Source organism: Somniosus microcephalus, unplaced genomic scaffold (assembly GCF_052327205.1).
Source record: "Somniosus microcephalus isolate GS21.2 unplaced genomic scaffold, FLI_Smic_1.0 unresolved_chr4, whole genome shotgun sequence".
Lineage (NCBI taxonomy): Eukaryota > Metazoa > Chordata > Chondrichthyes > Squaliformes > Somniosidae > Somniosus > Somniosus microcephalus.
In genome coordinates, this window is record NW_028225182.1 from 21,435,673 (window position 1) to 21,460,987 (window position 25,315).

The window sequence follows — 25,315 nt, forward strand, 5'->3', positions numbered from 1 at the left end:
CCTACAGGAGGAGGAGAGGCCTCCCGTCAGCGCAATCTACAGGGGGAGGAGAGGCCTCTCAGGACAGCGCCACCTACAGGAGGAGACACCTCCCGGGACAGCGCCAACTACAGGAGGAGGAGACACCTCCCGAGACAGCGCCACCTACAGGAGGAGGAGACACCTACCGAGACAGCGCCATCTACAGGAGGGGGAGAGACTTTCCAGGGCAGCGCCACCTACAGGAGAAGGAGAGTCCTACCGGACAGCGCTTCCGACAGTAGCAGGAGAGACCTCCCGGGAAAGTGCCACCTACAGCCAACACTGCCTAGTTGGGCCATTTGGCCTGATTCTCTGTTGCGACTATGTAGTTCTATGAGTGTCAGCCCATACTCCCAGTGTCCCAAGCCCTACATAGCATAGACAGGGAATGTTACACAAAACACAACAGGAAAATGGAGAGGCATTGATACATTTTATTGACTTGAACTGAGATCCATGCTGGATACAATTTTTAACTGACAGACATTCATGAGAGACTGTCTACACATCTCAATAAAACCATCAGTTGTTATGCTGATTGTATCTTCCTGAGGCATATTTCTGCAGTAACACAAGCTAATCAACTGGACCATGAACCAACACATTTCCTGTTATCTCGTATTGCATTCTTGCCCAGTCTATCACATTCCCTCTGTATCTCCGACTGCTCGTAAGCATCTCAGTGCCATGTAGCACAATATTCCACAGGTTCACATCGGTCAGTTCTCCCACATAGCTCTGGTCCTTGTTAAAGTCCCCCTTGACTCTATCCTGATCTTGTCCTAGAATCACCACCCCATTGGCCACAACATCTTTCCCCTTGCTAATAATTTTGGACACAGTCCGAAAACCATTCACCCAGGCCATTGCCCTTCCCGTCTCTGAGTCCCAGGTGACGCAGATGGGGGTCCATCCCAACGAAGGCATAGCAACTCTGAACTCAACTTGATTCTTAGCCAGGTGCAGCCTCAGACGATCGCCTGCTACCTCCAGCAGCAGCTCATTGGCATCAAATTTGGTTGCGTAAGAGAAGAGGGACATGGTTTTCCGGGAGTCGGTCAGTATCTTCATGCACAGGGTGAAAGCGTTGAGCCCCATTGATTCCGTGGGCTGCACGATGACATAACTGCTGTCCGATTGTTCTGGGAAGTTCAGGGATTGAAGCAGGAGCCCTATAGAGGCGAAGGGACAGACACTTCATCGTTAGATCAGTCTTACTACTTTGGCTTTCGACAGTGGAACATGTTGGAAAACCACTTGCCAACATTCCAAGCAAAGTAACATTGAAAACATAGAAGATAGGAGCAGGAGTAGGCCATTCAGCCCCTCGAGCCTGCTCCACCATTCAATGAGATCATGGCTGATCATCCAAACTCAGTACCCTGTCCCTGCCTTCGCCCCATACCCCTTGATCCCTTCAGCCTCAAGAAATATATCTAACTCCTTCTTGAATATATTTAATGAATTGGCCTCTACCGCCTTCTGTGGTAGAGAATTCCGCAGGTTCACCACTCTCAGGGTGAAGAAATTCCTCCTCATTTCTGTCCTAAATGGCTTACCCCTTATCCTTAGACTGTGACCCCTGGTTCTGGACTCCCCCGCCATCGGGAACATCCTTCCTGCATCTAGTCTGTCCAGTCCTGTCAGAATTTTATAAGTTTCAATCAGATCCCCTCTCATTCTTCTAAACTCCAGTGAGTATAAGCCCAATCGACCCAATCTCTCCTCATACGTCATTCCTGCCATCCCAGGTATCAGCCTGGTGAATCTTCGCTGCACTCCCTCCATGGCAAGAACATCCTTCCTCAGGTAAGGCGACCAAAACTGCACATATTACTCAAGATGTGGTCTCACCAAGGCCCTGTACAACTGCAGCAAGTAATTCTTCTGGAATCATTGAATCCTACAGGAGGCCATTCAGCCCATCGTGCCTGTGCCGGCTCTTTGAAAGAGCTCTCCAATTAGTCCCATAAGAACATAAGAAATAGGAGCAGGAGTAGGCCAATCGGCCCCTCGAGCCCGCTCCGCCATTCAATAAGATCATGGCTGATCTGATCCTAACCGCCAATCTACTATCACAGAACCATCTCCTGAATCTAACAGAATTAGACACACGAAATAGGAGCAGGATCAGGCTACACGGCCCCTGGGCCCGCTCCGCTACCCACAGGGCCATGACCGATCCGAACCTAGACTCATGTCCAAATTCCTGCCCGCTCCCCGTAACCCTTAATTCCCTTTACTTCTAGGAAACTGTCTATTTCTGTTTTAAATTTATGTAATGATGTAGCTTCTGCAGCTTTTTGGGGCAGCATATTCCATGGGCCTACCACCCTCTGAGTGAAGTAGTTCCTCCTCATCTCAGTTTTGAAAGAGCAGCCCCTTATTCTAAGACTATGCCCCCTAGTTCTAGTTTCACCCATCACCGGGAACATCTTCCCTGTATCCACCCGATCCAACCCCTTCACAATCTTATATGTTTCAATAAGGTCGCCTCTCATTCTTCTGAACTCCAATGAGTAGAGTCCCAATCTACTCAACCTCTCCTCATATGTCCATCCCCTCATTCCCGGGATTAACCGAGTGAACCTTCTTTGTACTGACTCGAGAGCAAGTATGTCCTTTCTTAAGTATGGACACCAAAACTGTACGCAGTATTCCAGGTGCGGTCTCACCAATACCTTGTACAACTGAAGCAATACCTCCCTATTTTTATATTCTATCCCCCTAGCAATGAAAGCCAACATTCCATTGGCCTTCTTAATCACTTGCTGCACCTGCATACTAACCTTTTGAGTTTCGTGCACCAGGACCCCCAGATCCCTTTGTACTTCAGTACTTTCCAGTTTCTTGCCATTAAGATAATAACTTGCTCTACGATTTTTCCTGCCAAAGTGCATAACCTCACACTTTCCAGTATTGTATTCCATCTGCCAAATCTCTGCCCACTTACTTAGCCTGTCTATGTCCCCTTGAAGGTTTTTTATGTCCTCCTCACTCACTACTATCCCCCCCATCTTAGTATCATCTGCAAACTTTGATATGTTACACTCGGTCCCCTCCTCCAAATCGTTAATATAGATTGTAAAGAGTTGGGGACCCAGCACTGACCCCTGCGGAACACCACTAGTTACTGATTGCCAGTCTGAGAATGAACCATTTATCCCAACTCTCTGCCTTCTGTTAGATAGCCAATCCTCTATCCATGCCAGAATATTACCCCCAATCCCGTGATTTTTTATCTTAAGCAATAATCTTTTGTGTGGCACCTTGTCAAATGCCTTTTGGAAGTCTAAATACACTACGTCCACTGGTTCCCCTTTATCCACCCTATACGTTACTTCCTCAAAGAACTCCAGCAAATTTGTCAAGCATGACTTCCCCTTCATAAAACCATGCTGACTTTGTCCTATTAAATTATGATTATCCAAATGTCCTGTTACTGTCTCCTTAATAATGGACTCCAAAATTTTACCTACTACAGATGTTAGGCTAACCGGTCTATAGTTTCCAACCTTCTGTCTACTGCCCTTTTTAAATAAGGGTGTTACATTAGCAGTTTTCCAGTCTGCCGGGACCATTGCCGAGTCCAGGGAGTTTTGGAAAATTATTACCAATGCATCCACAATCCCTACCGCCACTTCCCTCAAGACCCTAGGATGTAAGCCATCAGGTCCAGGTGATTTATCCGCCTTGAGTCCCATTATTTTACCGAGTACCACTTCCTTAGTGATTTTGATCGTGTTTAGCTCCTCCCCCCCTTTAGCCCCCTGTTTGTCCAGTGTTGGGATATTCTTAGTGTCTTCTACTGTAAAGACTGATACAAAATATTCATTCAGTGTTTTTGCCATCTCCATATTTCCCACCATTAATTTCCCACTCCCCTGTTCGTTCTCCATAGTCCTGCAAATATTTCAATTCCCTTTTGAAAGTTACTATTGAATCTGTTTCCACCGCCCTTTCAGGCAGCGTGTTCCAGATCACAACAACTCGCTGCGTAAAAAAAACAATCCTCATCTCCCCCTCTGGTTCTTTTGGCAATGATCTTAAATCGGTGTGGTCTGGTTACCGACCCTTCTGCCACTGGCAATAGTTTCACCTTATTTACTCGAACAAAGCCCCGCAAAATTTGAAAGCCTCTATCAAAATCTCCTCTTAACATTCTCTGCTCAAGGAGATCAACCCCAGCTTCTCCAGTCTCTCCACATGACCCTTGAAATGATTGCATGTGAGAATAAGATATCCTTCATGTTTCCCATCTCAGCTACTTCAAGAGACCTGAAGGGCTTTATTTTAATTGCACCCGGTGATACTGTGTTGAATTTGAATTGTATAGTTCATAGAATCATAGACATTTACAGCACAGAGGGAGGCCATTCGGCCCATCTTGTCCGAGCCGGCCGACAAAGAGCTCTCCAGCCTAATCCCACTTTCCAGCTCTCAGTCAGTAGCCCTGTAGGTTACGGCACTTCAAGTGTATATATAAGTACTTTTTAAATGTAATGAAGGTTCCTGCCTCTACCACCCTTTCAGGCAGTGAGTTCCAGATTCCAACCACCCTCTGGGTGAAAACACTTCTCCTCGACTCCTCTCTAAACCTCTGACCAATTACTTTAAATCTATTCCCCCTGGTTATTGACCTCTCTGCTAAGGGAAATAGGTCCTTCCTGTCCACTCTACCTAGGCCCCTCATAATTTTATACACCTCAATCAAGTCTCCCCTCAGCCTCCTCTGTTCCAAAGAAAACAACCCCAGCCTACCCAATCCCTCCTCATAGCTAAAATTCCCCAGCCCAGGCAACATCCTCGTAAATGTGTTCTACATCCCCTCTAGTCCAATCACATCCTTCCTGTAATGTGGTGACCAGAACTGTACGATGTACTCTAGCTGCGGCCTAACTAATGTTATACATTTCAAGCATAACCTCCCTGTTCTTATATTCTATGCCTCAGCTAATAAAGGCAAGTATCCCATATGCCTTCTTAACCACCTTATCTACATAAGAACATAAGAACATAAGAAATAGGAGCAGCAATAGGCCACTTGGCCCCTCGAGCCTGCTCCGCCATTCAATAAGATCATGGCTGATCTCGGGCTCAAACCCACTTCCCTGCCCGCTCCCCATAACCCTTCACTCCCGTATCCTGCAAAAATCTGTCTATCTCCACCTTAAATGTATTTAATGACCCAGCCTCCACGGCTCTCTGGGGCAGAGAATTCCACAGATTTACGACCCTCAGAAGAAATTCCTCCTCATCTCAGTTCTAAAAGGGTGACCCTTTATTCTGAAACTATGCCCCCAAGTTCCAGATTTCCCCACGAGGGGAAACATCCTCTCTGCATCTACCTTGTCGAGCCCCCTCAGTATCTTATATGTTTCAATAAGATCACCTCTCGTTCTTCTAAATTCCATTGAGTATAGGCCCAACCTGCTCAACCTTTCCTCATAAGTCAACCCCCTCATCTCTGGAATTAACCCAGTGAATCGTCTCTGAACTGCCTCCAATGCAAGTATATCCTTCCTTAAATAAGACGACCAAAACTGTACACAGTACTCCAGGTGTGGTCTCACCAATACCCTGTGCAGTTGTAGCAGGACTTCCCTGCTTTTATACTCCAACCCCTTTGAAATAAAGGCCAACATTCCATTTGCCTTTTTGATTACTTGCTGTACCTGCATGCTAACTTTTTGTGTTTCTTGCACAAGGACCCCCAGGTCCCTCTAAACTGTAGTATTTTGTAATCTCTCTCCATTTAAATAATAATTTGCTTTTTTATTTTTCCTGCCAAAGTGTATAACCTCGCACTTTCCCACATTATACTCCATCTGCCAAATGTTTGCCCACTCACTTAGCCTGTCTATATCCCTTTGCAGGTTCTTTGAGTCCTCTGCACAACTTGCTTTCCCACCCATCCAAAGATGTGCGCGTTAGGTTGATTGGCCATGATAAAAAAAATTAGCCCTTAGTGTTAGGGGGGATTAAATGCGTGGGGTTACGGGGTTACAGGGATAGGGCTTGGGTGGGATGGCTGTCGGTGTAGGGACTGGGTGCTAGGGTTTGGATGATCAGCCATGATCTCATTGAATGGCGGAGCAGGCTCGAAGGGCCGAATGGCCTACTCCTGCTCCTATCTTCTATGTTTCTATGTTTCTATCAGCAAATTTGGCTACATTACACTCGGTCCTTTCATCCAAGTCGTTAATGTAGATTGTAATTAGTTGAGGCCCCAGCACCGATCCCTGTGGCACCCCACTAGCTACTGATTGCCAACTGGAAAATGAACCATTTATCCCGACTCTCTGCTTTCTGTTAGTTAGCCAATCTGTCTACCTCTCCTGCTACCTTGGGGTTAATTGGCAAAAGAAGCAGAGAGGAATCTTATTTTACACAGTGAGTTGTTATGATCTGGAATGCACTGCCGTAAATGGTGGGACTATTTGGAGAGCTCTTTTAAAGAGCTGGAACAGGCACAATGGGCCGACTGGCCTCCTTCTGTGTTGTAACATTTGATGAGTTTGTTGTGTGTATTACAGATTACTAAATAGTGGAGATAAGATAGAGAGTGAACTCTGAAGACAGTTCATAGACAGAGGGAAGAACAAGATGGCACGTTAGATTGAAATTTTTCATTCATTCCTGAGATGTGGGCGTCACCGGCAAGGCCAGCATTTATTGCCCATCCCTAGTTGCCCTTGAGAAGGTGGTGGTGAGCCGCCTTCTTGAACCGCTGCAGTCCGTGTGGTGAAGGTGCTCCCACAGTGCTGTTAGGGAGGGAGTTCCAGGGTTTTGACCCAACGACGATGAAGGAACGGCGATATATTTCCAAGTCAGGATGGTGTGTGACTTGGAGGGGAACTTTGGGGGTGGTGGTGTTCCCATGCGCCTGCTGCCCTTGTCCTTCTAGGTGGTAGAGATCGTGGGTTTGGGAGGTTCTGTCGAAGAAGCCTTGGCGAGTTGCTGCAGTGCATCTTGTAGATGGTACACACTGCAGCCACGGTACGCCGGTAGTGGAGGGAGTGAATGTTTAAGGTGGTGGATGGGGTGCCAATAAAGGTGGTCAGAGGCGGCGAACACTTTGTAGAATGCATCTGGGGCTACTTCCTAAATCAGTGTGTTTCCAGTCCGACAAGATCAGAAATATTGTTTGATTTGTTTCTGAGAAATGGGACAAACATCTCCAGCGAGAGTAGAATAGTTGGGAGATAGCAACCACATCATAGGTAAAGAAGGAATCTGCATTTCTATCAAACATTTCACAACCTTCGGATGTCCCAACGCGCTTCACAACCAATGAAGCACCTTTGAAGGATCTTCAATGTTGTACAGTAGGAAACGCAGCAGCCAATTTTCAGAGAAACTGGGGCTGTTTTCATTCGAGCAAAGGCGGATAAGAAGAGATCAGAGAGAGGCGCTTAAATTAAGAAGGTTCTGCCAAGGTAAACAGGGATAATTATTTCCACTGGTCGGTGCTTCATACATTGAAGAACATCACCAAAAGAATGAAGGGAGAGATTAGAAAAACATATAACGCTTGTGATCGGAGGCTTCCCACAGGCGGACACCTCTGATGTGCAAAGTTTCGACAAAAATACGTGGTGGCCCAGGAGGTACAGAGGCTCACGCTCCAGTATTTGGACAGGTTGGCTGATTGGGCAGATGCATGGCAGATGCAGTATAATGTGGATAAATGCAAGGTTATCCACTTTGGTGGCAAAAACAGGAAGGCCGATTATTATCTGAACAGCAATAGATTGGGAGAAGGGGAAGTGCAATGATACCCGTGTGTCCTTGTGCACCAGTCGCTGAAGGTAAGCATGCAGGTGCAGCAGGCGGTTAAGAAGGCAAATGGTATGTTGGCCTTCGTAGCGAGAGGGTTTGAGTGCAGGAGCAAGGATGTTTTGCTGCAGTTGTACAGGGCCTTGGTGAGACCACACCATGAGTATTGTGTGCAGTTTTGGTCGCCTTATCAGAGGAAGGATGTTCTTGCCATGAAGGGAGTGCAGCGAAGATTCACCAGACTGATACCTGGGATGGCAGGAATGACGTATGAGGAGAAATTGGGTCAATTGGGCTTATACTCACTGGAGTTCAGAAGAATGAGAGGGGATCTCATTGAAGCTTCTAAAATTCTAACAGGACTAGACAGACTAGATGCAGGAAGGATGTTCCCGATGGCGGGGGAGTCCAGAACCAGGGGTCACAGTCTAAGGATAAGGGGTAAGCCATTTAGGACAGAGATGAGGATGAATTTCTTCACCCAGCAAAACATAGAAATATAGAAACATAGAAGATAGGAGCAGGAGTAGGCCATTCGGCCCCTCGAGCCTGCTCCACCATTCAATGAGATCATGGCTGATCATCCAAATTCAGTACCCTGTCCCTGCCTTCTCCCCATATCTCTTGATCCCTTTAGCCTTAAGAAATATATCTAACTCCTTCTTGAATATATTTAATGAATTGGCCTCTACTGCCTTCTGTGGTAGAGAATTCCACAGGTTCACCACTCTCTGGGTGAAGAAATTCCTCCTCATCTCTGTCCTAAACGGCTTACCCCTTATCCTTAGACTGTGACCCCTGGTTCTGGACTCCCCGACCATCGGGAACATCCTTCCTGCATCTAGTCTGTCTAGTCCTCATAGAGTCATAGAGTCATAGAGTTATACAGCACAGAAAGAGGCCCTTCGGCCCATCGTGTCTGCGCCGTCCATCAAGCCCTGTCCAATCTAATCCCATTTTCCAGCATTTGGTCCATAGCCTTGTATGCAATGGCATTTCAAGTGCTCATCCAAATGCTTCTTGAATGTTGTGAGGGTTCCTGCCTCTACCACCCTTTCAGGCAGTGAGTTCCAGACTCCAACCACCCTCTGGATGAAAAAGTTCCTCCTCAAATCCCCTCTAAACCTCCTGCCCCTTACTTTGAATCTATGCCCACTTGTTATTGACCCCCCTACTAAGGGGAAAAGTTCCTCTTTATCTATCCTATCTATGCCCCTCATCATTTTGTACACCTCAATCAGGTCCCCCCTCAGCCTTCTTTGCTCCAAGGAAAACAACCCCAGCCTGTTTAGTCTTTCTTCATAGCTGAGGCGCTCCATCCCAGGTAACATCCTGGTGAATCTTCTCTGCACCCTCTCCAAAGCAATCACATCCTTCCTATAGTGAGGTGACCAGAACTGCACACAGTACTCCAGCTGTGGCCTTACCAGCGTTTTGTACAGCTCCATCATAATCTCCCTGCTCTTATATTCTATGCCTCGGCTAATGAAGGCAAGTATCCCATATGCCTTTTTAACCACCTTATCTACCTGTTCCGCTGCCTTCAGGGATCTATGTACATGTACACCAAGGTCCATCTGACCCTCTGTACTTCCTAGGGTCCTTCCACTCATTGTGTATTCCCTTGCCTTATTTGTCCGTCCAAAATGCATCGCCTCGCACTTTTCAGGGTTAAATTCCATTTGCCACTTTTCCGCCCATCTGACCAACCCGTTTATATCGTCCTGTAGCCTGAGGCTTTCCTCCTCGCAATTTACCACCCCACCAATTTTCGTGTCATCTGCGAACTTACTGATCATACCTTTTACATTCTCGTCCAAATCATTTATGTAGATCACAAACAGCAAGGGTCCCAGCACCGATCCCTGAGGTACCCCACTGGACACAGGCTTCCAGTCACAAAAGCAACCTTCGACCATCACCCTCTGCCTCCTGCCACTCAGCCAGTTTAGGATCCAACGTGCCAAGGCACCCTGGATCCCATGGGCTCTTACCTTCTTGACCAGTCTCCTATGCGGGGCTTTGTCAAAAGCCTTACTGAAGTCCATGTATACCACATCCACAGCATTTCCAAAAATTCAATCAGATTGGTCAGACATGATTTACCCTTGACAAAGCCATGCTGACTATCCCCGATTAATCCTTGCCTCTCCAAGTGGAGACTAACTTTGTCCCTCAGAATCTTTTCCAATAATTTCCCTACCACAGATGTTAGGCTCACTGGCCTGTAATTCCCTGGTTTATCCCTGCTACCCTTCTTGAATAATGGTACTACGTTAGCTGTTCTCCAGTCCTCTGGTACATCCCCTGTGGCCAGAGAGGTTCTGAAAATTTGTGTCAGAGCCCCTGCAATCTCCTCCTTTGCCTCAAACAGCAGCTTGGGATACATCTCGTCCGGGCCTGGGGATTTATCCACTTTTTGGCCTGCTAAAACCGCTAGTACCTCCTCCCTCTCGATGCTAATATGTTCAAGTATATCACAGTCCCCTTGCCCGATTTCTATGTCTACATCGTCTTTCTCCATAGTGAACACAGATGCAAAAAATTCTTTTAAAACCCCGCCTACATCATCTGGCTCTACACACAGATTGCCACTTTGGTCCCTAATGGGCCCTACCCTTTCCCTGGTTATCCTCTTGCCCTTAACATACTTATAAAACATCTTAGGATTTTCCTTTATTTTGCTCGCCAGTGTTATTTCATGGCCCCTCCTCGCTTTCCTAATTTCTTTTTTAAGTATGCCCCTGCACTTTTTATACTCCTCTAGGGCTTCCTCCGTCTTTAATCTTTTGTAACTGCCAAAAGCCCCCCTTTTTTTCCTAATGCATTTTTGTATATCCCTTGTCATCCAAGGTTCCCTTTGCTTGTTGGTCCCACCCTTGACCTTTACGGGAACATGTTGGCATTGTACTCTCTCTATTTCCCTTCTGAAAGTCTCCCACTGCTTTGATGTGGATTTTCCTATAAGTAGCTGCTCCCAGTCCACTTTGGCCAGATCCTGCCTTATCATATTAAAATCGGCCTTCCCCCAATTTAGAACCCTTATTTCCGGTCCGTCTTTGTCTTTTTCCATGACCACCTTAAATCTCACCGAATTATGGTCACTGTCGCCAAAATGCTCTCCTACTGACACTTCCGCCACTTGCCCGGCTACATTCCCTAGAATTAGAATTTTATGAGTTTCAATGAGTAGTAACATTCAAATAGTAACTTTCAAAAGGGAAATGGATAAATACTTGAAGAGAAAACATTTTCAGGGCTACGGGGAAAGATCAGGGGGGAGTGGGGCTAATTGGAGAGCTCTTTCAAAGAGCCGGCACAGGCACGATGGGCAGAATGGCCTCCTTCTGTGCCGTATTGATTCTATAAGAGCCTGTGGAGTTTCTCCAGACCACTCTCCTTCACTGAGTTTCTCCTTCAGAGCTGAGAACTATATTTAGCACCAGAATGTCCCATGTCCCACAGCTGAGAGAGTGAAGTACTCTAACTTTAAAACGGAGATGAGGAGGAATTTCTTCTCTCAGAGGGTCGCGAATCTTTGGAATTCTCTACCCCAGAGAGTGGTGGAGGCGGAGTCATTCATTGGCCCAGAAATTCGGGTCTCCACGGGTGAGTACGCACGGGGTACTCACCTGTAGGCCCAATGGAAGTGCCGGTTTCCTGCATGCACCGCGCATGCGCGGGAAAACGGCACTTCCGTTCCCCCGAAAGAAGGGGTTCAGAGGTCGAACACGTGCGCCGGAGAGGCAGCGCGTGCGCATCGAACTTCGGGTTTTTTGCAGGTTTTCCCAGGAGGGTAAGCCTCCAGGAGTTAAACATATAAAAAGCAGTCGCAAGGCCTGCTTTTTACAAGGTAAGTGGTGAATTAATTAAAATTAAAACATTTTTTCCACAGGTTTATTATTTTTAAATACTTTAAAGCAAGGTAAGTTTATTTTTAGCCCCGTTAGAAAATAAAATAATTTTTTTCAAAAATTTTAATTATTGTTTAAAATAGATATTTAATGTAATTTATAGTTTAATTAAAAAATTTGATTTTTTAAAAAATTTACTTGACGATTTAGTAATGTTTTGGGGCTTATAGCATTTATGAGTTTGACAGCTCTTCCTGTCAAACTTATGAATGAAGCATTCCCTGCTCCGATTGGCTCCTCATGGCCCACGTGATCCCAGGGGACGCTTCGAACTAACTGCGCCCCTGGGATACGCGAACACTGCGCGCCGGCAGCTGGAGGAGGCCCAGGATCGGAATCCCACGCGGGCCCACAGCGCAACGGCCGGCGCGCTAGCTAAGTGCAGGTCGGGGGCTGACACCCGCAGGAAACACCGACCCGAATTTCTGGGCCAATATATTCAAGGTGGAGAAAGACAGATTTTTGAGCTATAGAGGAGTCGAGGGTTATGGGGAGCGGGCAGGGAAGTGGAGTTGAGGCCAAGAACAGATCAGCCATGATCTTATTGAATGGTGGAGCAGGCTCGAGGGGCCGAATGGCCAACTCCTGTTCCTATTTCTTAAGTTCTTATAAATGCAGGGAGCTCTCTCAATGATTTCACTCCTCGGCCCTTACCTCTGCTGGGGGCAGCATACGTGGTCGCACAGACAGCCAAAAGGATCAGAAGCCTCTTCATCGCCGGTTCCTGTGAGAAGCAAAGAGGAGCTGAGAGTGACTGAAGACAGAGTGCAACGTTTGCGATATCCAGCTCCCTCTCACACAGTCCAATCCGCCCCGGTCCCACCAGTCTAACAATCTCTGAATCAATCTTACGGGAATAGTGCATGCACACACACAAATCCTCCTCAAATGTTACTGTTTAGTCGCAGTCCTCGCTGAGTGCAAGCACTCTCGTCTCTGTCTCAGGAAGTCATGGGTTCAAGCCCGCCTCCAGACATTTGAGCACAAGATCCATTCTGATGCTCCTGCGTAGTACTGAGGGAGCGCCGCACTGTCGGTGGGGTAGTACTGAGGGAGCGCCGCACTGTCGGAGAGGCAGTACTGAGGGAGCGCCGCACTGTCGGAGGGGCAGAACTGAGGGAGCGCCGCACTGTCGGAGAGGCAGTACTGAGGGAGCGCCGCACTGTCGGTGGGGCAGTACTGAGGGAGCGCCGCACTGTCGGAGGGGCGGTACTGAGGGAGCGCCGCACTGTTGGAGGGGCAGTACTGAGGGAGCGCCACACTGTCGGAGGGGCGGTACTGAAGGAGCACCACACTGTCAGAGGGGCAGTACTGGGGGAGCGCCAAACTATCGGATGGGCATTACTGAGGGAGCGCCGCACTGTCGAAGGCGCAGTACTGAGGGAGCGCTGCACTGTCGGAGGGGCAGTACTGAGGGAGCGCCGCACTGTCGAAGGGGCAGTACTGAGGGAGCGCCGCACTGTCAGAGGGGCAGTACTGAGGGAGCGCCACACTGTCGGAGGGGCAGTACTGAGGGAGCACCGCACTGTCGGAGTGGCAGTACTGAGGGAGCACCGCACTGTCGGAGGGGCAGTACTGAGGGAGCGCCGCATTGTCAGAGGGGCAGTACTGAGGGAGCGCCGCACTGTCGGAGGGGCAGTACTGCGGGAGCGCCACACGGTCGGAGGGGCAGTGCTGAGGGAGCGCCGCACTGGCGGAGGGGCAGTGCTGAGGGAGCGCCGCACTGTCGGAGGGGCAGTACTGAGGGAGCACTGCACTGTCGGAGGGGCAGTACTGAGGGTGTGCCACACTGTCGGAGGGGCAGTACTGAGGGAGCGCCGCACTGTCGGATGGGCAGTACTGAGGGAGCGCCGCACTATCGGAGGGGCAGTACTGAGGGAGCGCCGCACTGTGAGAGGGGCAGTACTGAGGGAGCCCCGCACTGTCGGAGGGGCAGTGCTGAGGGAGCGCCGCACTGTCGGAGGGGCAGTACTGAGGGAGCGCCGCACTGTCGGAGGGGCAGGACAGAGGGAGCGCCTCACTGTCGGAGGGGCAGTACTGAGGGAGCGCCGCACTGTCGGAGGGGCAGTACTGAGGGAGCACCGCACTGTCGGAGGGTCAGTACTGAGAGAGCGCCGCACTGTCGGAAGGGCAGTACTGAGGGAGGTCCCACTGTCGGAGGAGCAGTACTGAGGGAGTACTGCACTGTCGGAGGGGCAGTACTGAGGGAGGCCCGCACTGTCGGAGGGGCAGTGCTGAGGGAGCGCCGCACTGTCGGACGGACAGTACTGAGGCAGCGCCGCACTGTCGGATGGGCAATACTGAGGGAGCGCCGCACTGTCGGAAGGGCAGTACTGAGGGAGTTCCCCACTGTCGGAGGGGCAGTACTGAGGGAGCACTGCACTGTCAGAAGGGCAGTACTGAGGGAGCACCGCACTGTCGGAGGGGCAGTACTGAGGGAGCACCGCACTGTCAGAGGGGCAGTACTGAGGGAGCTCCGCACTGTCGGAGAGTCAGTACTGAGGGAGCGCTGCTCTGTCAGAGGGGCAGTACTGAGAGAGCGCCGCACTGTCGGTAGGGCAGTACTGAGGGAGCGCCGCACTTTCGGAGGGGCTGTACTGAGGGAGTGCTGCACTGTGAGAGGGGCAGTACTGAGGGAGCCCCACACTGTCGGAGGGGCAGTGCTGAGGGAGCGCCGCACTGTCGGAGGGGCAGTACTGAGGGAGCGCCGCACTGTCGGAGGGTGAGTACTGAGGGAGCGCTGCTCTGTCGGAGGGGCAGTACTGAGAGAGCGCCGCACTGTCGGAAGGGCAGTACTGAGGGAGTTCCCCACTGTCGGAGGGGCAGTACTGAGGGAGCACTGCACTGTCGGAGGGGCAGTATTGAGGGAGCACTGCACTGTCGGAGGGGCAGTACTGAGGGAGCGCCGCACTGTCGGAGGGGCAGTACATAAGAACATAAGAACATAAGAAATAGGAGCAGGAGTAGGCCAATCGGCCCCTCGAGCCTGCTCCGCCATTCAATAAGATCATGGCTGATCTGATCCTAACCGCCAATCCAGTATCACAGACCCATCTCCTGAATCTAACAGAATTAGAAACACGAAATAGGAGCAGGATCAGGCTACACAGCCCTTGGGCCCGCTCCGCTACCCACAGGGCCATGACCGATCCGAACCTAGACTCATGTCCAAATTCCTGCCCGCTCCCCATAACCCTTAATTCCCTTTACTTCTCGGAAAATGTCTATTTCTGTTTTAAATTTATGTAACGATGCAGCTTCTACAGCTTTTTGGGGCAGCATATTCCATGGACCTACCAGCCTCTGAGTGAAGTAGTTCCTCCTCATCTCAGTTTTGAAAGAGCAGCCCCTTATTCTAAGACTATGCCCCCTAGTTCTAGTTTCACCCATCATCAGGAACATCTTCCCCACATCCACCCGATCCAACCACTTCACAATCTTATATGTTTCAATAAGATTGCCTCTCATTCTTCTGAACTCCAATGAGTAGAGTCCCAATCTACTCAACCTCTCCTCATATGTCCATCCCCTCATCCCTGGGATTAACCGAGTGAACCTTCTTTGTACTGACTCGAGAGCAAGTATGTCCTTTCTTAATTATGGACACCAAAACTGTACGCAGTATTCGAGGTGCGGTCTCACCAATACCTTGTACAACTGAAGCAATACCTCCCTATTTTTATATTCTATCCCCCTAGCAATGAAAGCCAACATTCCATTGGCCTTCTTAATCACTTACTGCACCTGCATACTAACCTTTTGAGTTTCGTGCACCAGGACCCCCAGATCACTTTGTACTTCAGTACTTTCCAGTTTCTTGCCATTAAGATAATAACTTGCTCTACGATTTTTCCTGCCAAAGTGCATAACCTCACTCTTTCCAGTATTGTATTCCATCTGCCAAATCTCTGCCCACTTACTTAGCCTGTCTATGTCCCATTGCAGGTTTTTTATGTCCTCCCCACTCACTATTTTCCATCCCTTCTTAGTATCATCTGCAAACTTTGATATGTTACACTCAGTCCCCTCCTCCAATTCGTTAATATAGATTGTAAAGAGTTGGGGACCCAGCACTGACCCCTGCGGAACACCACTAGTTACTGATTGCCAGTCTGAGAATGAACCATTTATCCCAACTCTCTGCCTTCTGTTAGATAGCCAATCCTCTATCCATGCCAGAATATTACCCCCAATCCCGTGATTTTTTATCTTAAGCAATAATCTTTTGTGTGGCACCTTGTCAAATGCCTTTTGGAAGTCTAAATACACTACGTCCACTGGTTCCCCTTTATCCACCCTATACGTTACTTCCTCAAAGAACTCCAGGAGATTTGTCAAACATGACTTCCCCTTCATAAAACCATGCTGACTTTGTCCTATTAAATTATGATTATCCAAATGTCCTGTTACTGTCTCCTTAATAATGGACTCCAAAATTTTACCTACTACAGATGTTAGGCTAACCGGTCTATAGTTTCCAACCTTCTGTCTACTGCCCTTTTTAAATAAGGGTGTTACATTAGCAGTTTTCCAGTCTGCCGGGACCATTGCCGAGTCCAGGGAGTTTTGGAAAATTATTACCAATGCATCCACAATCCCTACCGCCACTTCCCTCAAGACCCTAGGATGTAAGCCATCAGGTCCAGGTGATTTATCTGCCTTGAGTCCCATTATTTTACCGAGTACCACTTCCTTAGTGATTTTGATCGTGTTTAGCTCCTCCCCCCCTTTAGCCCCCTGTTTGTCCAGTGTTGGGATATTCTTAGTGTCTTCAACTGTAAAGACTGATACAAAATATTCATTCAGTGTTTTTGCCATCTCGGAGGGGCAGGACAGAGGGAGCGCCTCACTGTCGGAGGGGCAGTACTGAGGGAGCGCCGCACTGTCGGAGGGGCAGTACTGAGGGAGCGCCACACTGTCGGAGGGGCAGTACTGAGGGAGCGCCGCACTGTCGGAGGGGCAGTACTGAGGGAGCACCGCACTGTCGGAGTGGCAGTACTGAGGGAGCACCGCACTGTCGGAGGGGCAGTACTGAGGGAGCGCCGCATTGTCAGAGGGGCAGTACTGAGGGAGCGCCGCACTGTCGGAGGGGCAGTACTGCGGGAGCGTCACACGGTCGGAGGGGCAGTGCTGAGGGAGCGCCGCACTGGCGGAGGGGCAGTGCTGAGGGAGCGCCGCACTGTCGGAGGGGCAGTACTGAGGGAGCACTGCACTGTCGGAGGGGCAGTACTGAGGGTGTGCCACACTGTCGGAGGGGCAGTACTGAGGGAGCGCCGCACTGTCGGATGGGCAGTACTGAGGGAGCGCCGCACTATCGGAGGGACAGTACTGAGGGAGCGCCGCACTGTGAGAGGGGCAGTACTGAGGGAGCCCCGCACTGTCGGAGGGGCAGTGCTGAGGGAGCGCCGCACTGTCGGAGGGGCAGTACTGAGGGAGCGCCGCACTGTCGGAGGGGCAGGACAGAGGGAGCGCCTCACTGTCGGAGGGGCAGTACTGAGGGAGCGCCGCACTGTCGGAGGGGCAGTACTGAGGGAGCACCGCACTGTCGGAGGGTCAGTACTGAGAGAGCGCCGCACTGTCGGAAGGGCAGTACTGAGGGAGTTCCCACTGTCGGAGGAGCAGTACTGAGGGAGCACTGCACTGTCGGAGGGGCAGTACTGAGGGAGGCCCGCACTGTCGGAGGGGCAGTGCTGAGGGAGCGCCGCACTGTCGGACGGACAGTACTGAGGCAGCGCCGCACTGTCGGATGGGCAATACTGAGGGAGCGCCGCACTGTCGGAAGGGCAGTACTGAGGGAGTTCCCCACTGTCGGAGGGGCAGTACTGAGGGAGCACTGCACTGTCAGAAGGGCAGTACTGAGGGAGCACCGCACTGTCGGAGGGGCAGTACTGAGGGAGCACCGCACTGTCAGAGGGGCAGTACTGAGGGAGCTCCGCACTGTCGGAGAGTCAGTACTGAGGGAGCGCTGCTCTGTCAGAGGGGCAGTACTGAGAGAGCGCCGCACTGTCGGTAGGGCAGTACTGAGGGAGCGCCGCACTTTCGGAGGGGCAGTACTGAGGGAGTGCTGCACTGTGAGAGGGGCAGTACTGAGGGAGCCCCACACTGTCGGAGGGGCAGTGCTGAGGGAGCGCCGCACTGTCGGAGGGGCAGTACTGAGGGAGCGCCGCACTGTCGGAGGGTGAGTACTGAGGGAGCGCTGCTCTGTCGGAGGGGCAGTACTGAGAGAGCGCCGCACTGTCGGAAGGGCAGTACTGAGGGAGTTCCCCACTGTCGGAGGGGCAGTACTGAGGGAGCACTGCACTGTCGGAGGGGCAGTATTGAGGGAGCACTGCACTGTCGGAGGGGCAGTACTGAGGGAGCGCCGCACTGTCGGAGGGGCAGTACATAAGAACATAAGAACATAAGAAATAGGAGCAGGAGTAGGCCAATCGGCCCCTCGAGCCTGCTCCGCCATTCAATAAGATCATGGCTGATCTGATCCTAACCGCCAATCCAGTATCACAGACCCATCTCCTGAATCTAACAGAATTAGAAACACGAAATAGGAGCAGGATCAGGCTACACAGCCCTTGGGCCCGCTCCGCTACCCACAGGGCCATGACCGATCCGAACCTAGACTCATGTCCAAATTCCTGCCCGCTCCCCATAACCCTTAATTCCCTTTACTTCTCGGAAAATGTCTATTTCTGTTTTAAATTTATGTAACGATGCAGCTTCTACAGCTTTTTGGGGCAGCATATTCCATGGACCTACCAGCCTCTGAGTGAAGTAGTTCCTCCTCATCTCAGTTTTGAAAGAGCAGCCCCTTATTCTAAGACTATGCCCCCTAGTTCTAGTTTCACCCATCATCAGGAACATCTTCCCCACATCCACCCGATCCAACCACTTCACAATCTTATATGTTTCAATAAGATCGCCTCTCATTCTTCTGAACTCCAATGAGTAGAGTCCCAATCTACTCAACCTCTCCTCATATGTCCATCCCCTCATCCCCGGGATTAACCGAGTGAACCTTCTTTGTACTGACTCGAGAGCAAGTATGTCCTTTCTTAATTATGGACACCAAAACTGTACGCAGTATTCGAGGTGCGGTCTCACCAATACCTTGTACAACTGAAGCAATACCTCCCTATTTTTATATTCTATCCCCCTAGCAATGAAAGCCAACATTCCATTGGCCTTCTTAATCACTTACTGCACCTGCATACTAACCTTTTGAGTTTCGTGCACCAGGACCCCCAGATCACTTTGTACTTCAGTACTTTCCAGTTTCTTGCCATTAAGATAATAACTTGCTCTACGATTTTTCCTGCCAAAGTGCATAACCTCACTCTTTCCAGTATTGTATTCCATCTGCCAAATCTCTGCCCACTTACTTAGCCTGTCTATGTCCCATTGCAGGTTTTTTATGTCCTCCCCACTCACTATTTTCCATCCCTTCTTAGTATCATCTGCAAACTTTGATATGTTACACTCAGTCCCCTCCTCCAATTCGTTAATATAGATTGTAAAGAGTTGGGGACCCAGCACTGACCCCTGCGGAACACCACTAGTTACTGATTGCCAGTCTGAGAATGAACCATTTATCCCAACTCTCTGCCTTCTGTTAGATAGCCAATCCTCTATCCATGCCAGAATATTACCCCCAATCCCGTGGTTTTTTATCTTAAGCAATAATCTTTTGTGTGGCACCTTGTCAAATGCCTTTTGGAAGTCTAAATACACTACGTCCACTGGTTCCCCTTTATCCACCCTATATGTTACTTCCTCAAAGAACTCCAGCAAATTTGTCAAACATGACTTCCCCTTCATAAAACCATGCTGACTTTGTCCTATTAAATTATGATTATCCAAATGTCCTGTTACTGTCTCCTTAATAATGGACTCCAAAATTTTACCTACCACAGATGTTAGGCTAACCGGTCTATAGTTTCCAGCCTTCTGTCTACTGCCCTTTTTAAATAAGGATGTTACATTAGCAGTTTTCCAGTCTGCCGGGACCTTTGCCGAGTCCAGGGAGTTTTGGAAAATTATTACCAATGCATCCACAATCCCTACCGCCACTTCCCTCAAGACCCTAGGATGTAAGCCATCAGGTCCAGGTGATTTACCCGCCTTGAGTCCCATTATTTTACCGAGCACCACTTCCTTAGTGATTTTGATCGTGTTTAGCTCCTCCCCCCCTTTAGCCCCCTGTTTGTCCAGTGTTGGGATATTCTTAGTGTCTTCTACTGTAAAGACTGATACAAAATATTCATTCAGTGTTTTTGCCATCTCCATATTTCCCACCATTAATTTCCCGGTCTCATCCTCTAAGGGACCAACATTTACTTTAGCCACCCTTTTTCTTTTTATATAACTATAAAAACTCTTACTATCTGTTTTTATATTTTTTGCTAATTTACTTTCATAATCTATCTTCGCTTTCTTAATCAATCTTTTTGTTATTTTTTGCTGTCTTTTAAAGTTTTCCCAATCCTCTATCCTCCCACTAGATTTGGCTGCCTTATATGCCCTTGTTTTTAGTCGAATACTATCCTTAATTTCTTTACTTAGCCACGGATGGCTGTCTTTTCTTTTACACCCTTTTCTTCTCAGTGGAATATATATTTTTTGGAAGTTGTAAAATAACTCCTTAAATGTACACCACTGATCATGTATCGTCTTACCCTTTAATCTATTTTCCCAATCCACTCTACTCAATTCCGCTCTCATACCTTCATAGTCTCCTTTATTCAAGCTTAGCACGCTTGTTTGAGATCCAACCTTCTCACCCTCTAATTGAATATGGAATTCAACCATGTTATGGTCACTCATTCCAAGGGGATCCTTTACTAGGACATTTTTAATTAATCCTGTCTCGTTACACAGGACCAGATCTAAGGTTGCTTGCCCCCTGGTCGGTTCAGTGACATACTGCTCAAGAAACCCATCACTAATACACAATTAATATGATAGTTAAAATCCCCCATAATTATAGATGTTCCCTTATTACAAGCCTGAGCTATTTCCTGATTGATACTCCGTCCAACAGAGTTGCCACTGTTCGGAGGCCTATACACTATGCCCACTAGTGTTTTTTTCCCCTTATTATTCCTTACCTCCACCCACACTGTTTCATTATCCTGATCTTTTGACCCAATATCATTTCTCTGTATTACAGTGATTCCTTCCTTTATTAACATAGCCACCCCACGTCCCCTTCCTTCCTGCCTGTCCTTCCTGATCGTTAAATAACCTGGTATGTTTAATTCCCAGGCATTGTCACACTGCAGCCATGTTTCTGTAATGGCCACAAGATCATACCCATATGTAGTTATTTGTGCCATTATCTCGTCTATTTTGTTACGAATGCTACGTGCATTCAGATAGAGAACTTTCAAAGATGTTTTGTGACACTTAGTTCCTGCTATTGCCCTTTTTATTACTTTACCTTTTACTCCATACCTTCTGCCCCTTCCTGACACGCTCTGGTTTTTAATTTCTCCACTGCTACCTAAGTCTATGACCTTCTCTGTTGTCATTTTTATTATTTGCTCTATGGGAACCTACCCCCCACTAGTTAGTTTAAAGCCCTCTCTACTGAGGGAGCGCCGCACTGTCAGAGGGGCAGTACTGAGGGAGCCCCGCACTGTCGGAGGGGCAGTGCTGAGGGAGCGCTGCACTGTCGGTGGGGTAGTACTGAGGGAGCGCCGCACTGTCGGATTGGCAGTACTGAGGGAGCGCCGCACTGTCAGAGGGGCAGTACTGAGGGAGCACCGCTCTGTCGGAGGGGCAGTACTGAGGGAGCACCGCACTGTCGGAGGGTCAGTACTGAGGGAGCACCGCGCTGTCGGAGGGTCAGTACTGAGGGAGCGCTGCTCTGTCGGAGGGGCAGTAATGAGAGAGCGCCGCACTGTCGGAAGGGCAGTACTGAGGGAGTTCCCCACTGTCGGAGGGGCAGTACTGAGGGAGCACTGCACTGTCGGAGGAGCAGTACTGAGGGAGCACCGCACTGTCGGAGGGGCAGTACTAAGGGAGCGCCGCACTGTCAGAAGGGCTGTACTGAGGGAACGCCGCACTGTCGGAGGGGCAGTACTGAGGGCGAGCTGCACTGTCAGAGGGGCAGTACTGAGGGAGCACCGCTCTGTCGGAGGGGCAGTACTGAGGGAGCACCGCACTGTCGGAGGGTCAGTACTGAGGGAGCGCTGCTCTGTCGGAGGGGCAGTGCTGAGAGAGTGCCGCACTGTCGGAAGGGCAGTACTGAGGGAGTTCCCCACTGTCGGAGGGGCAGTACTGAGGGAGCACTGCACTGTCGGAGGAGCAGTACTGAGGGAGCACCGCACTGTCGGAGGGGCAGTACTAAGGGAGCGCCGCACTGTCAGAAGGGCTGTACTGAGGGAATGCTGCACTGTCGGAGGGGCAGTACTGAGGGCGAGCTGCACTGTCAGAGGGGCAGCACTGAGGGAGAGCTGCACTGTCGGAGGAGCAATACTGAGGGAGCACCGCACTGTCGGAGGGGTAGTACTGAGGGAGCGCTGCACTGTCGGAGGGGCAGTACTGAGGGAGCACCGCACTGTCGGAGGGGCAGTACTGAGGGAGCACCACACTGTCAGAGGGGCAGTACTGAGGGAGCGCTGCACTGTCGGAGGGGCAGTACTGATAGAGAGCCACACTGTCGGAAGGGCAGCACTGAGGCAGTTCCCCACTGTCGGAGGGGCAGTACTGAGAGAGCAGTGCACTGTCGGAGGGGCAGCACTGAGGGAGCACCGCACTGTCGGAGGGGCAGTACTAAGGGAGCGCCGCACTGTCAGAAGGGCTGTACTGAGGGAACGCCGCGCTGTCGGAGGGGCAGTGCTGAGGAAGCGCCGCACAGTCGGAGGGGCAGTACTGAGGGAGCACCGCACTGTCGGAGGGGCAGTACTCAAGGAGTTCCCCACTGTCGGATGGTCAGTACTGAGGGATCACTGCACTGTCGGATGGGCAGTACTGAGGGAGCGCCGCACTGTCGGAGGGGCAGTACTAAGGGAGCGCCGCACTGTCAGAGGGCTGTACTGAGGGAAAGCCGCTCTGTCGGAGGGGCAGCACTGAGGGAGAGCTGCACTGTCGGAGGGGCAATACCGAGGGAGCACCGCACTGTTGGAGGGGCAGTACTGAGGGAGAGCTGCACTGTCGGAGGGGCAATACTGAGGGAGCACCGCACTGTCGGAGGGGCAGTACTGAGGGAGAGCTGCACTGTCAGAGGGGCAGCATTGATGGAGAGCTGCACTGTTGGAGGGGCAATACTGAGGAAGCACTGCACTGTCGGAGGGGCAGTACTGAGGGAGAGCTGCACTGTCGGAGGGGCAATACTGAGGGAGCGCCGCACTGTCAGAGGGCTGTACTGAGGGAAAGCTGCTCTGTCGGAGGGGCAGCACTGAGTGAGCACCGCACTGTCGGAGGGGCAGTACTGAGGGAGAGTTGCACTGTCGGAGGGGCAGCACTGAGGGAGCACCGCACTGTCGGAGTGGCAGTACTGAGGGAGAGCTGCACTGTCGGAGGGGCAGTACTGAGGGAGAGCTGCACTGTCGGAGGGGCAGCACTGAGGGAGCACCGCACTGTCGGAGGGGCAATACTGAGGGAGTGCCGCACTGTCAGAGGGCTGTACTGAGGGAGAGCTGCACTGTCGGAGAGGCAGTACTGAGGGAGAGCTGCACTGTCGGAGGGGCAGTACTGAGGGAGAGCTGCACTGTCGGAGGGGCAGCACTGAGGGAGAGCTGCACTGTCGGAGGGGCAGCACTGAGGGAGCACCGCACTGTCGGAGGGGCAGTACTGAGGGAGAGCTGCACTGTCGGAGGGGCAATACTGAGGGAGCACTGCACTGTCGGAAGGGCAGTACTGAGGGAGAGCTGCACTGTCGGAGGGGCAGCACTGAGGGAGAGCTGCACTGTTGGAGGGGCAGTACTGAGGGAGAGCTGCACTGTTGGAGGGGCAGTACTGAGGGAGCGCTGCACTGTCGGAGGGGCAGCACTGAGGGAGCACCGCACTGTCGGAGGGGCAGTACTGAGGGAGAGCTGCACTGTCGGAGGGGCAATACTGAGGGAGCACTGCACTGTCGGAGGGGCAGTACTGAGGGAGAGCTGCACTGTCGGAGGGGCAGCACTGAGGGAGAGCTGCACTGTTGGAGGGGCACTACTGAGGGAGAGCTGCACTGTCGGAGGGGCAGCACTGAGGGAGCACCGCACTGTCGGAGGGGCAGCACTGAGGGAGCGCTGCACTGTCAGAGGGGCAGCACTGAGGGAAAGCTGCTCTGTCGGAGGGGCAGCACTGAGGGAGAGTTGCACTGTCGGAGAGGCAGCACTGAGGGAAAGCTGCTCTGTCGGAGGGGCAGCACTGAGGGAGAGCTGCACTGTCGGAGGGGCCGTCTTTCGGATGAGACGTTAAACCGAGGCCCCGTCTGCTCTCTCAGGCGGATGTAAAAGATACCATGGCACTATTTAAGGAAGAGCGGGGGAGATCTGCCCTGTGTCCTGGGCCAATATTTATCACTCAACCAACACCATCTAAAGCGGATTATCTGATCATCTCGATCTTTCCTTTTTGTGTGGGACCTTGCTGTGCGCAAATTGGCAGTTTTCCTGTAACATTGACAACGCGCGTTCTGTGAAGTGCTTTGGGACATCATGCGGTTGTTTGCTTGCTGCTTGACCACAGTCAGAAACAAACTACCTTCTTGTCCTGCAGAGGGGCAGATGCTGGGTTCTGAACCTTTGTTTGGCTCCGTCCCTCTCTTACACACGTTTCAGCTATATTTGGAACAGGAACACACAAAGGTACCTGATTGTGACATTCTATCACAGAAGCCACGAGAATTCAACCTGAGCAAGTCTACGGTCCCAGCATTACTGAAATCCAGTACAAGGAGAGACAAGGTTCACTTACCCCAGTGTCCAAGTTAAATCAGAATGAGAATGTCCCACGCTCAGCAGATCAGCTCTTGAATCTGCTGCTCTTTATACACAGCGGAGAAGACCTGTTGTCACTGGGAGACCAATCGGACCCAGCATGGCAACAGGCCGGCAGGTCAACTGGAATCAGATGACAGCAGAGAGTCCAGTGGACTGGGGCGGCAATCCAAGTCACAGTCACCGTCCTTGTCAAGGGTCATCGTGACCTCTTCTGCTCCAACAGCTTGATGGGACAGGCCAAAGTAAACAGGGAAACAGCGGGATGAGAACCAAGTGCTGACTGTTGCGATACTGTCGACTGCTCCGGCGAACACTCGCACTAACCATTTCATCTCCAAGAATGTGATGGATCACCGACTGAACTGCTGACACACTGAAGAGAGGCTCAGTAAATACTGACACACTCCCGGGGACCCCCTGTAGATACTGGCACACTCCCGAGGATCCCCTGTAAATAATGACACACTCCCGGAGAACCCCTGTAAATACTGACACACTCCCGGGAACCCCTGTAAATAATGACACACTCCTGGAGAACCCCTGTAAATACTGACACACTCCCGGAAACCCCTGTAAATACTGACACACTCCCAGGAACCCCTGTAAATACTGACACACTCCCGGGAACCCCTGTAAATACTGACACACTCCCGGAGAACCCCTGTAAATACTGAC

The 25,315-nt window shown here is 50.6% G+C and overlaps 1 protein-coding gene across 1 annotated transcript; it reads right to left on the bottom strand.

The window, feature by feature from the left end:
* Positions 1-447: 447 nt before the first annotated feature.
* LOC147090029 (C-reactive protein-like) lies at positions 448-24,805 on the bottom strand. Its single transcript, XM_085977118.1, has 3 exons — positions 24,615-24,805; positions 12,369-12,438; positions 448-1,193 (listed from the first exon to the last, which is right to left on the bottom strand). Exons 2-3 carry the CDS (start codon positions 12,427-12,429, stop codon positions 598-600), a joined length of 657 nt encoding a protein of 218 aa, XP_085833244.1. The 5' UTR covers positions 12,430-12,438; positions 24,615-24,805; the 3' UTR covers positions 448-597.
* Between the last annotated feature and the right edge of the window lie 510 nt (positions 24,806-25,315).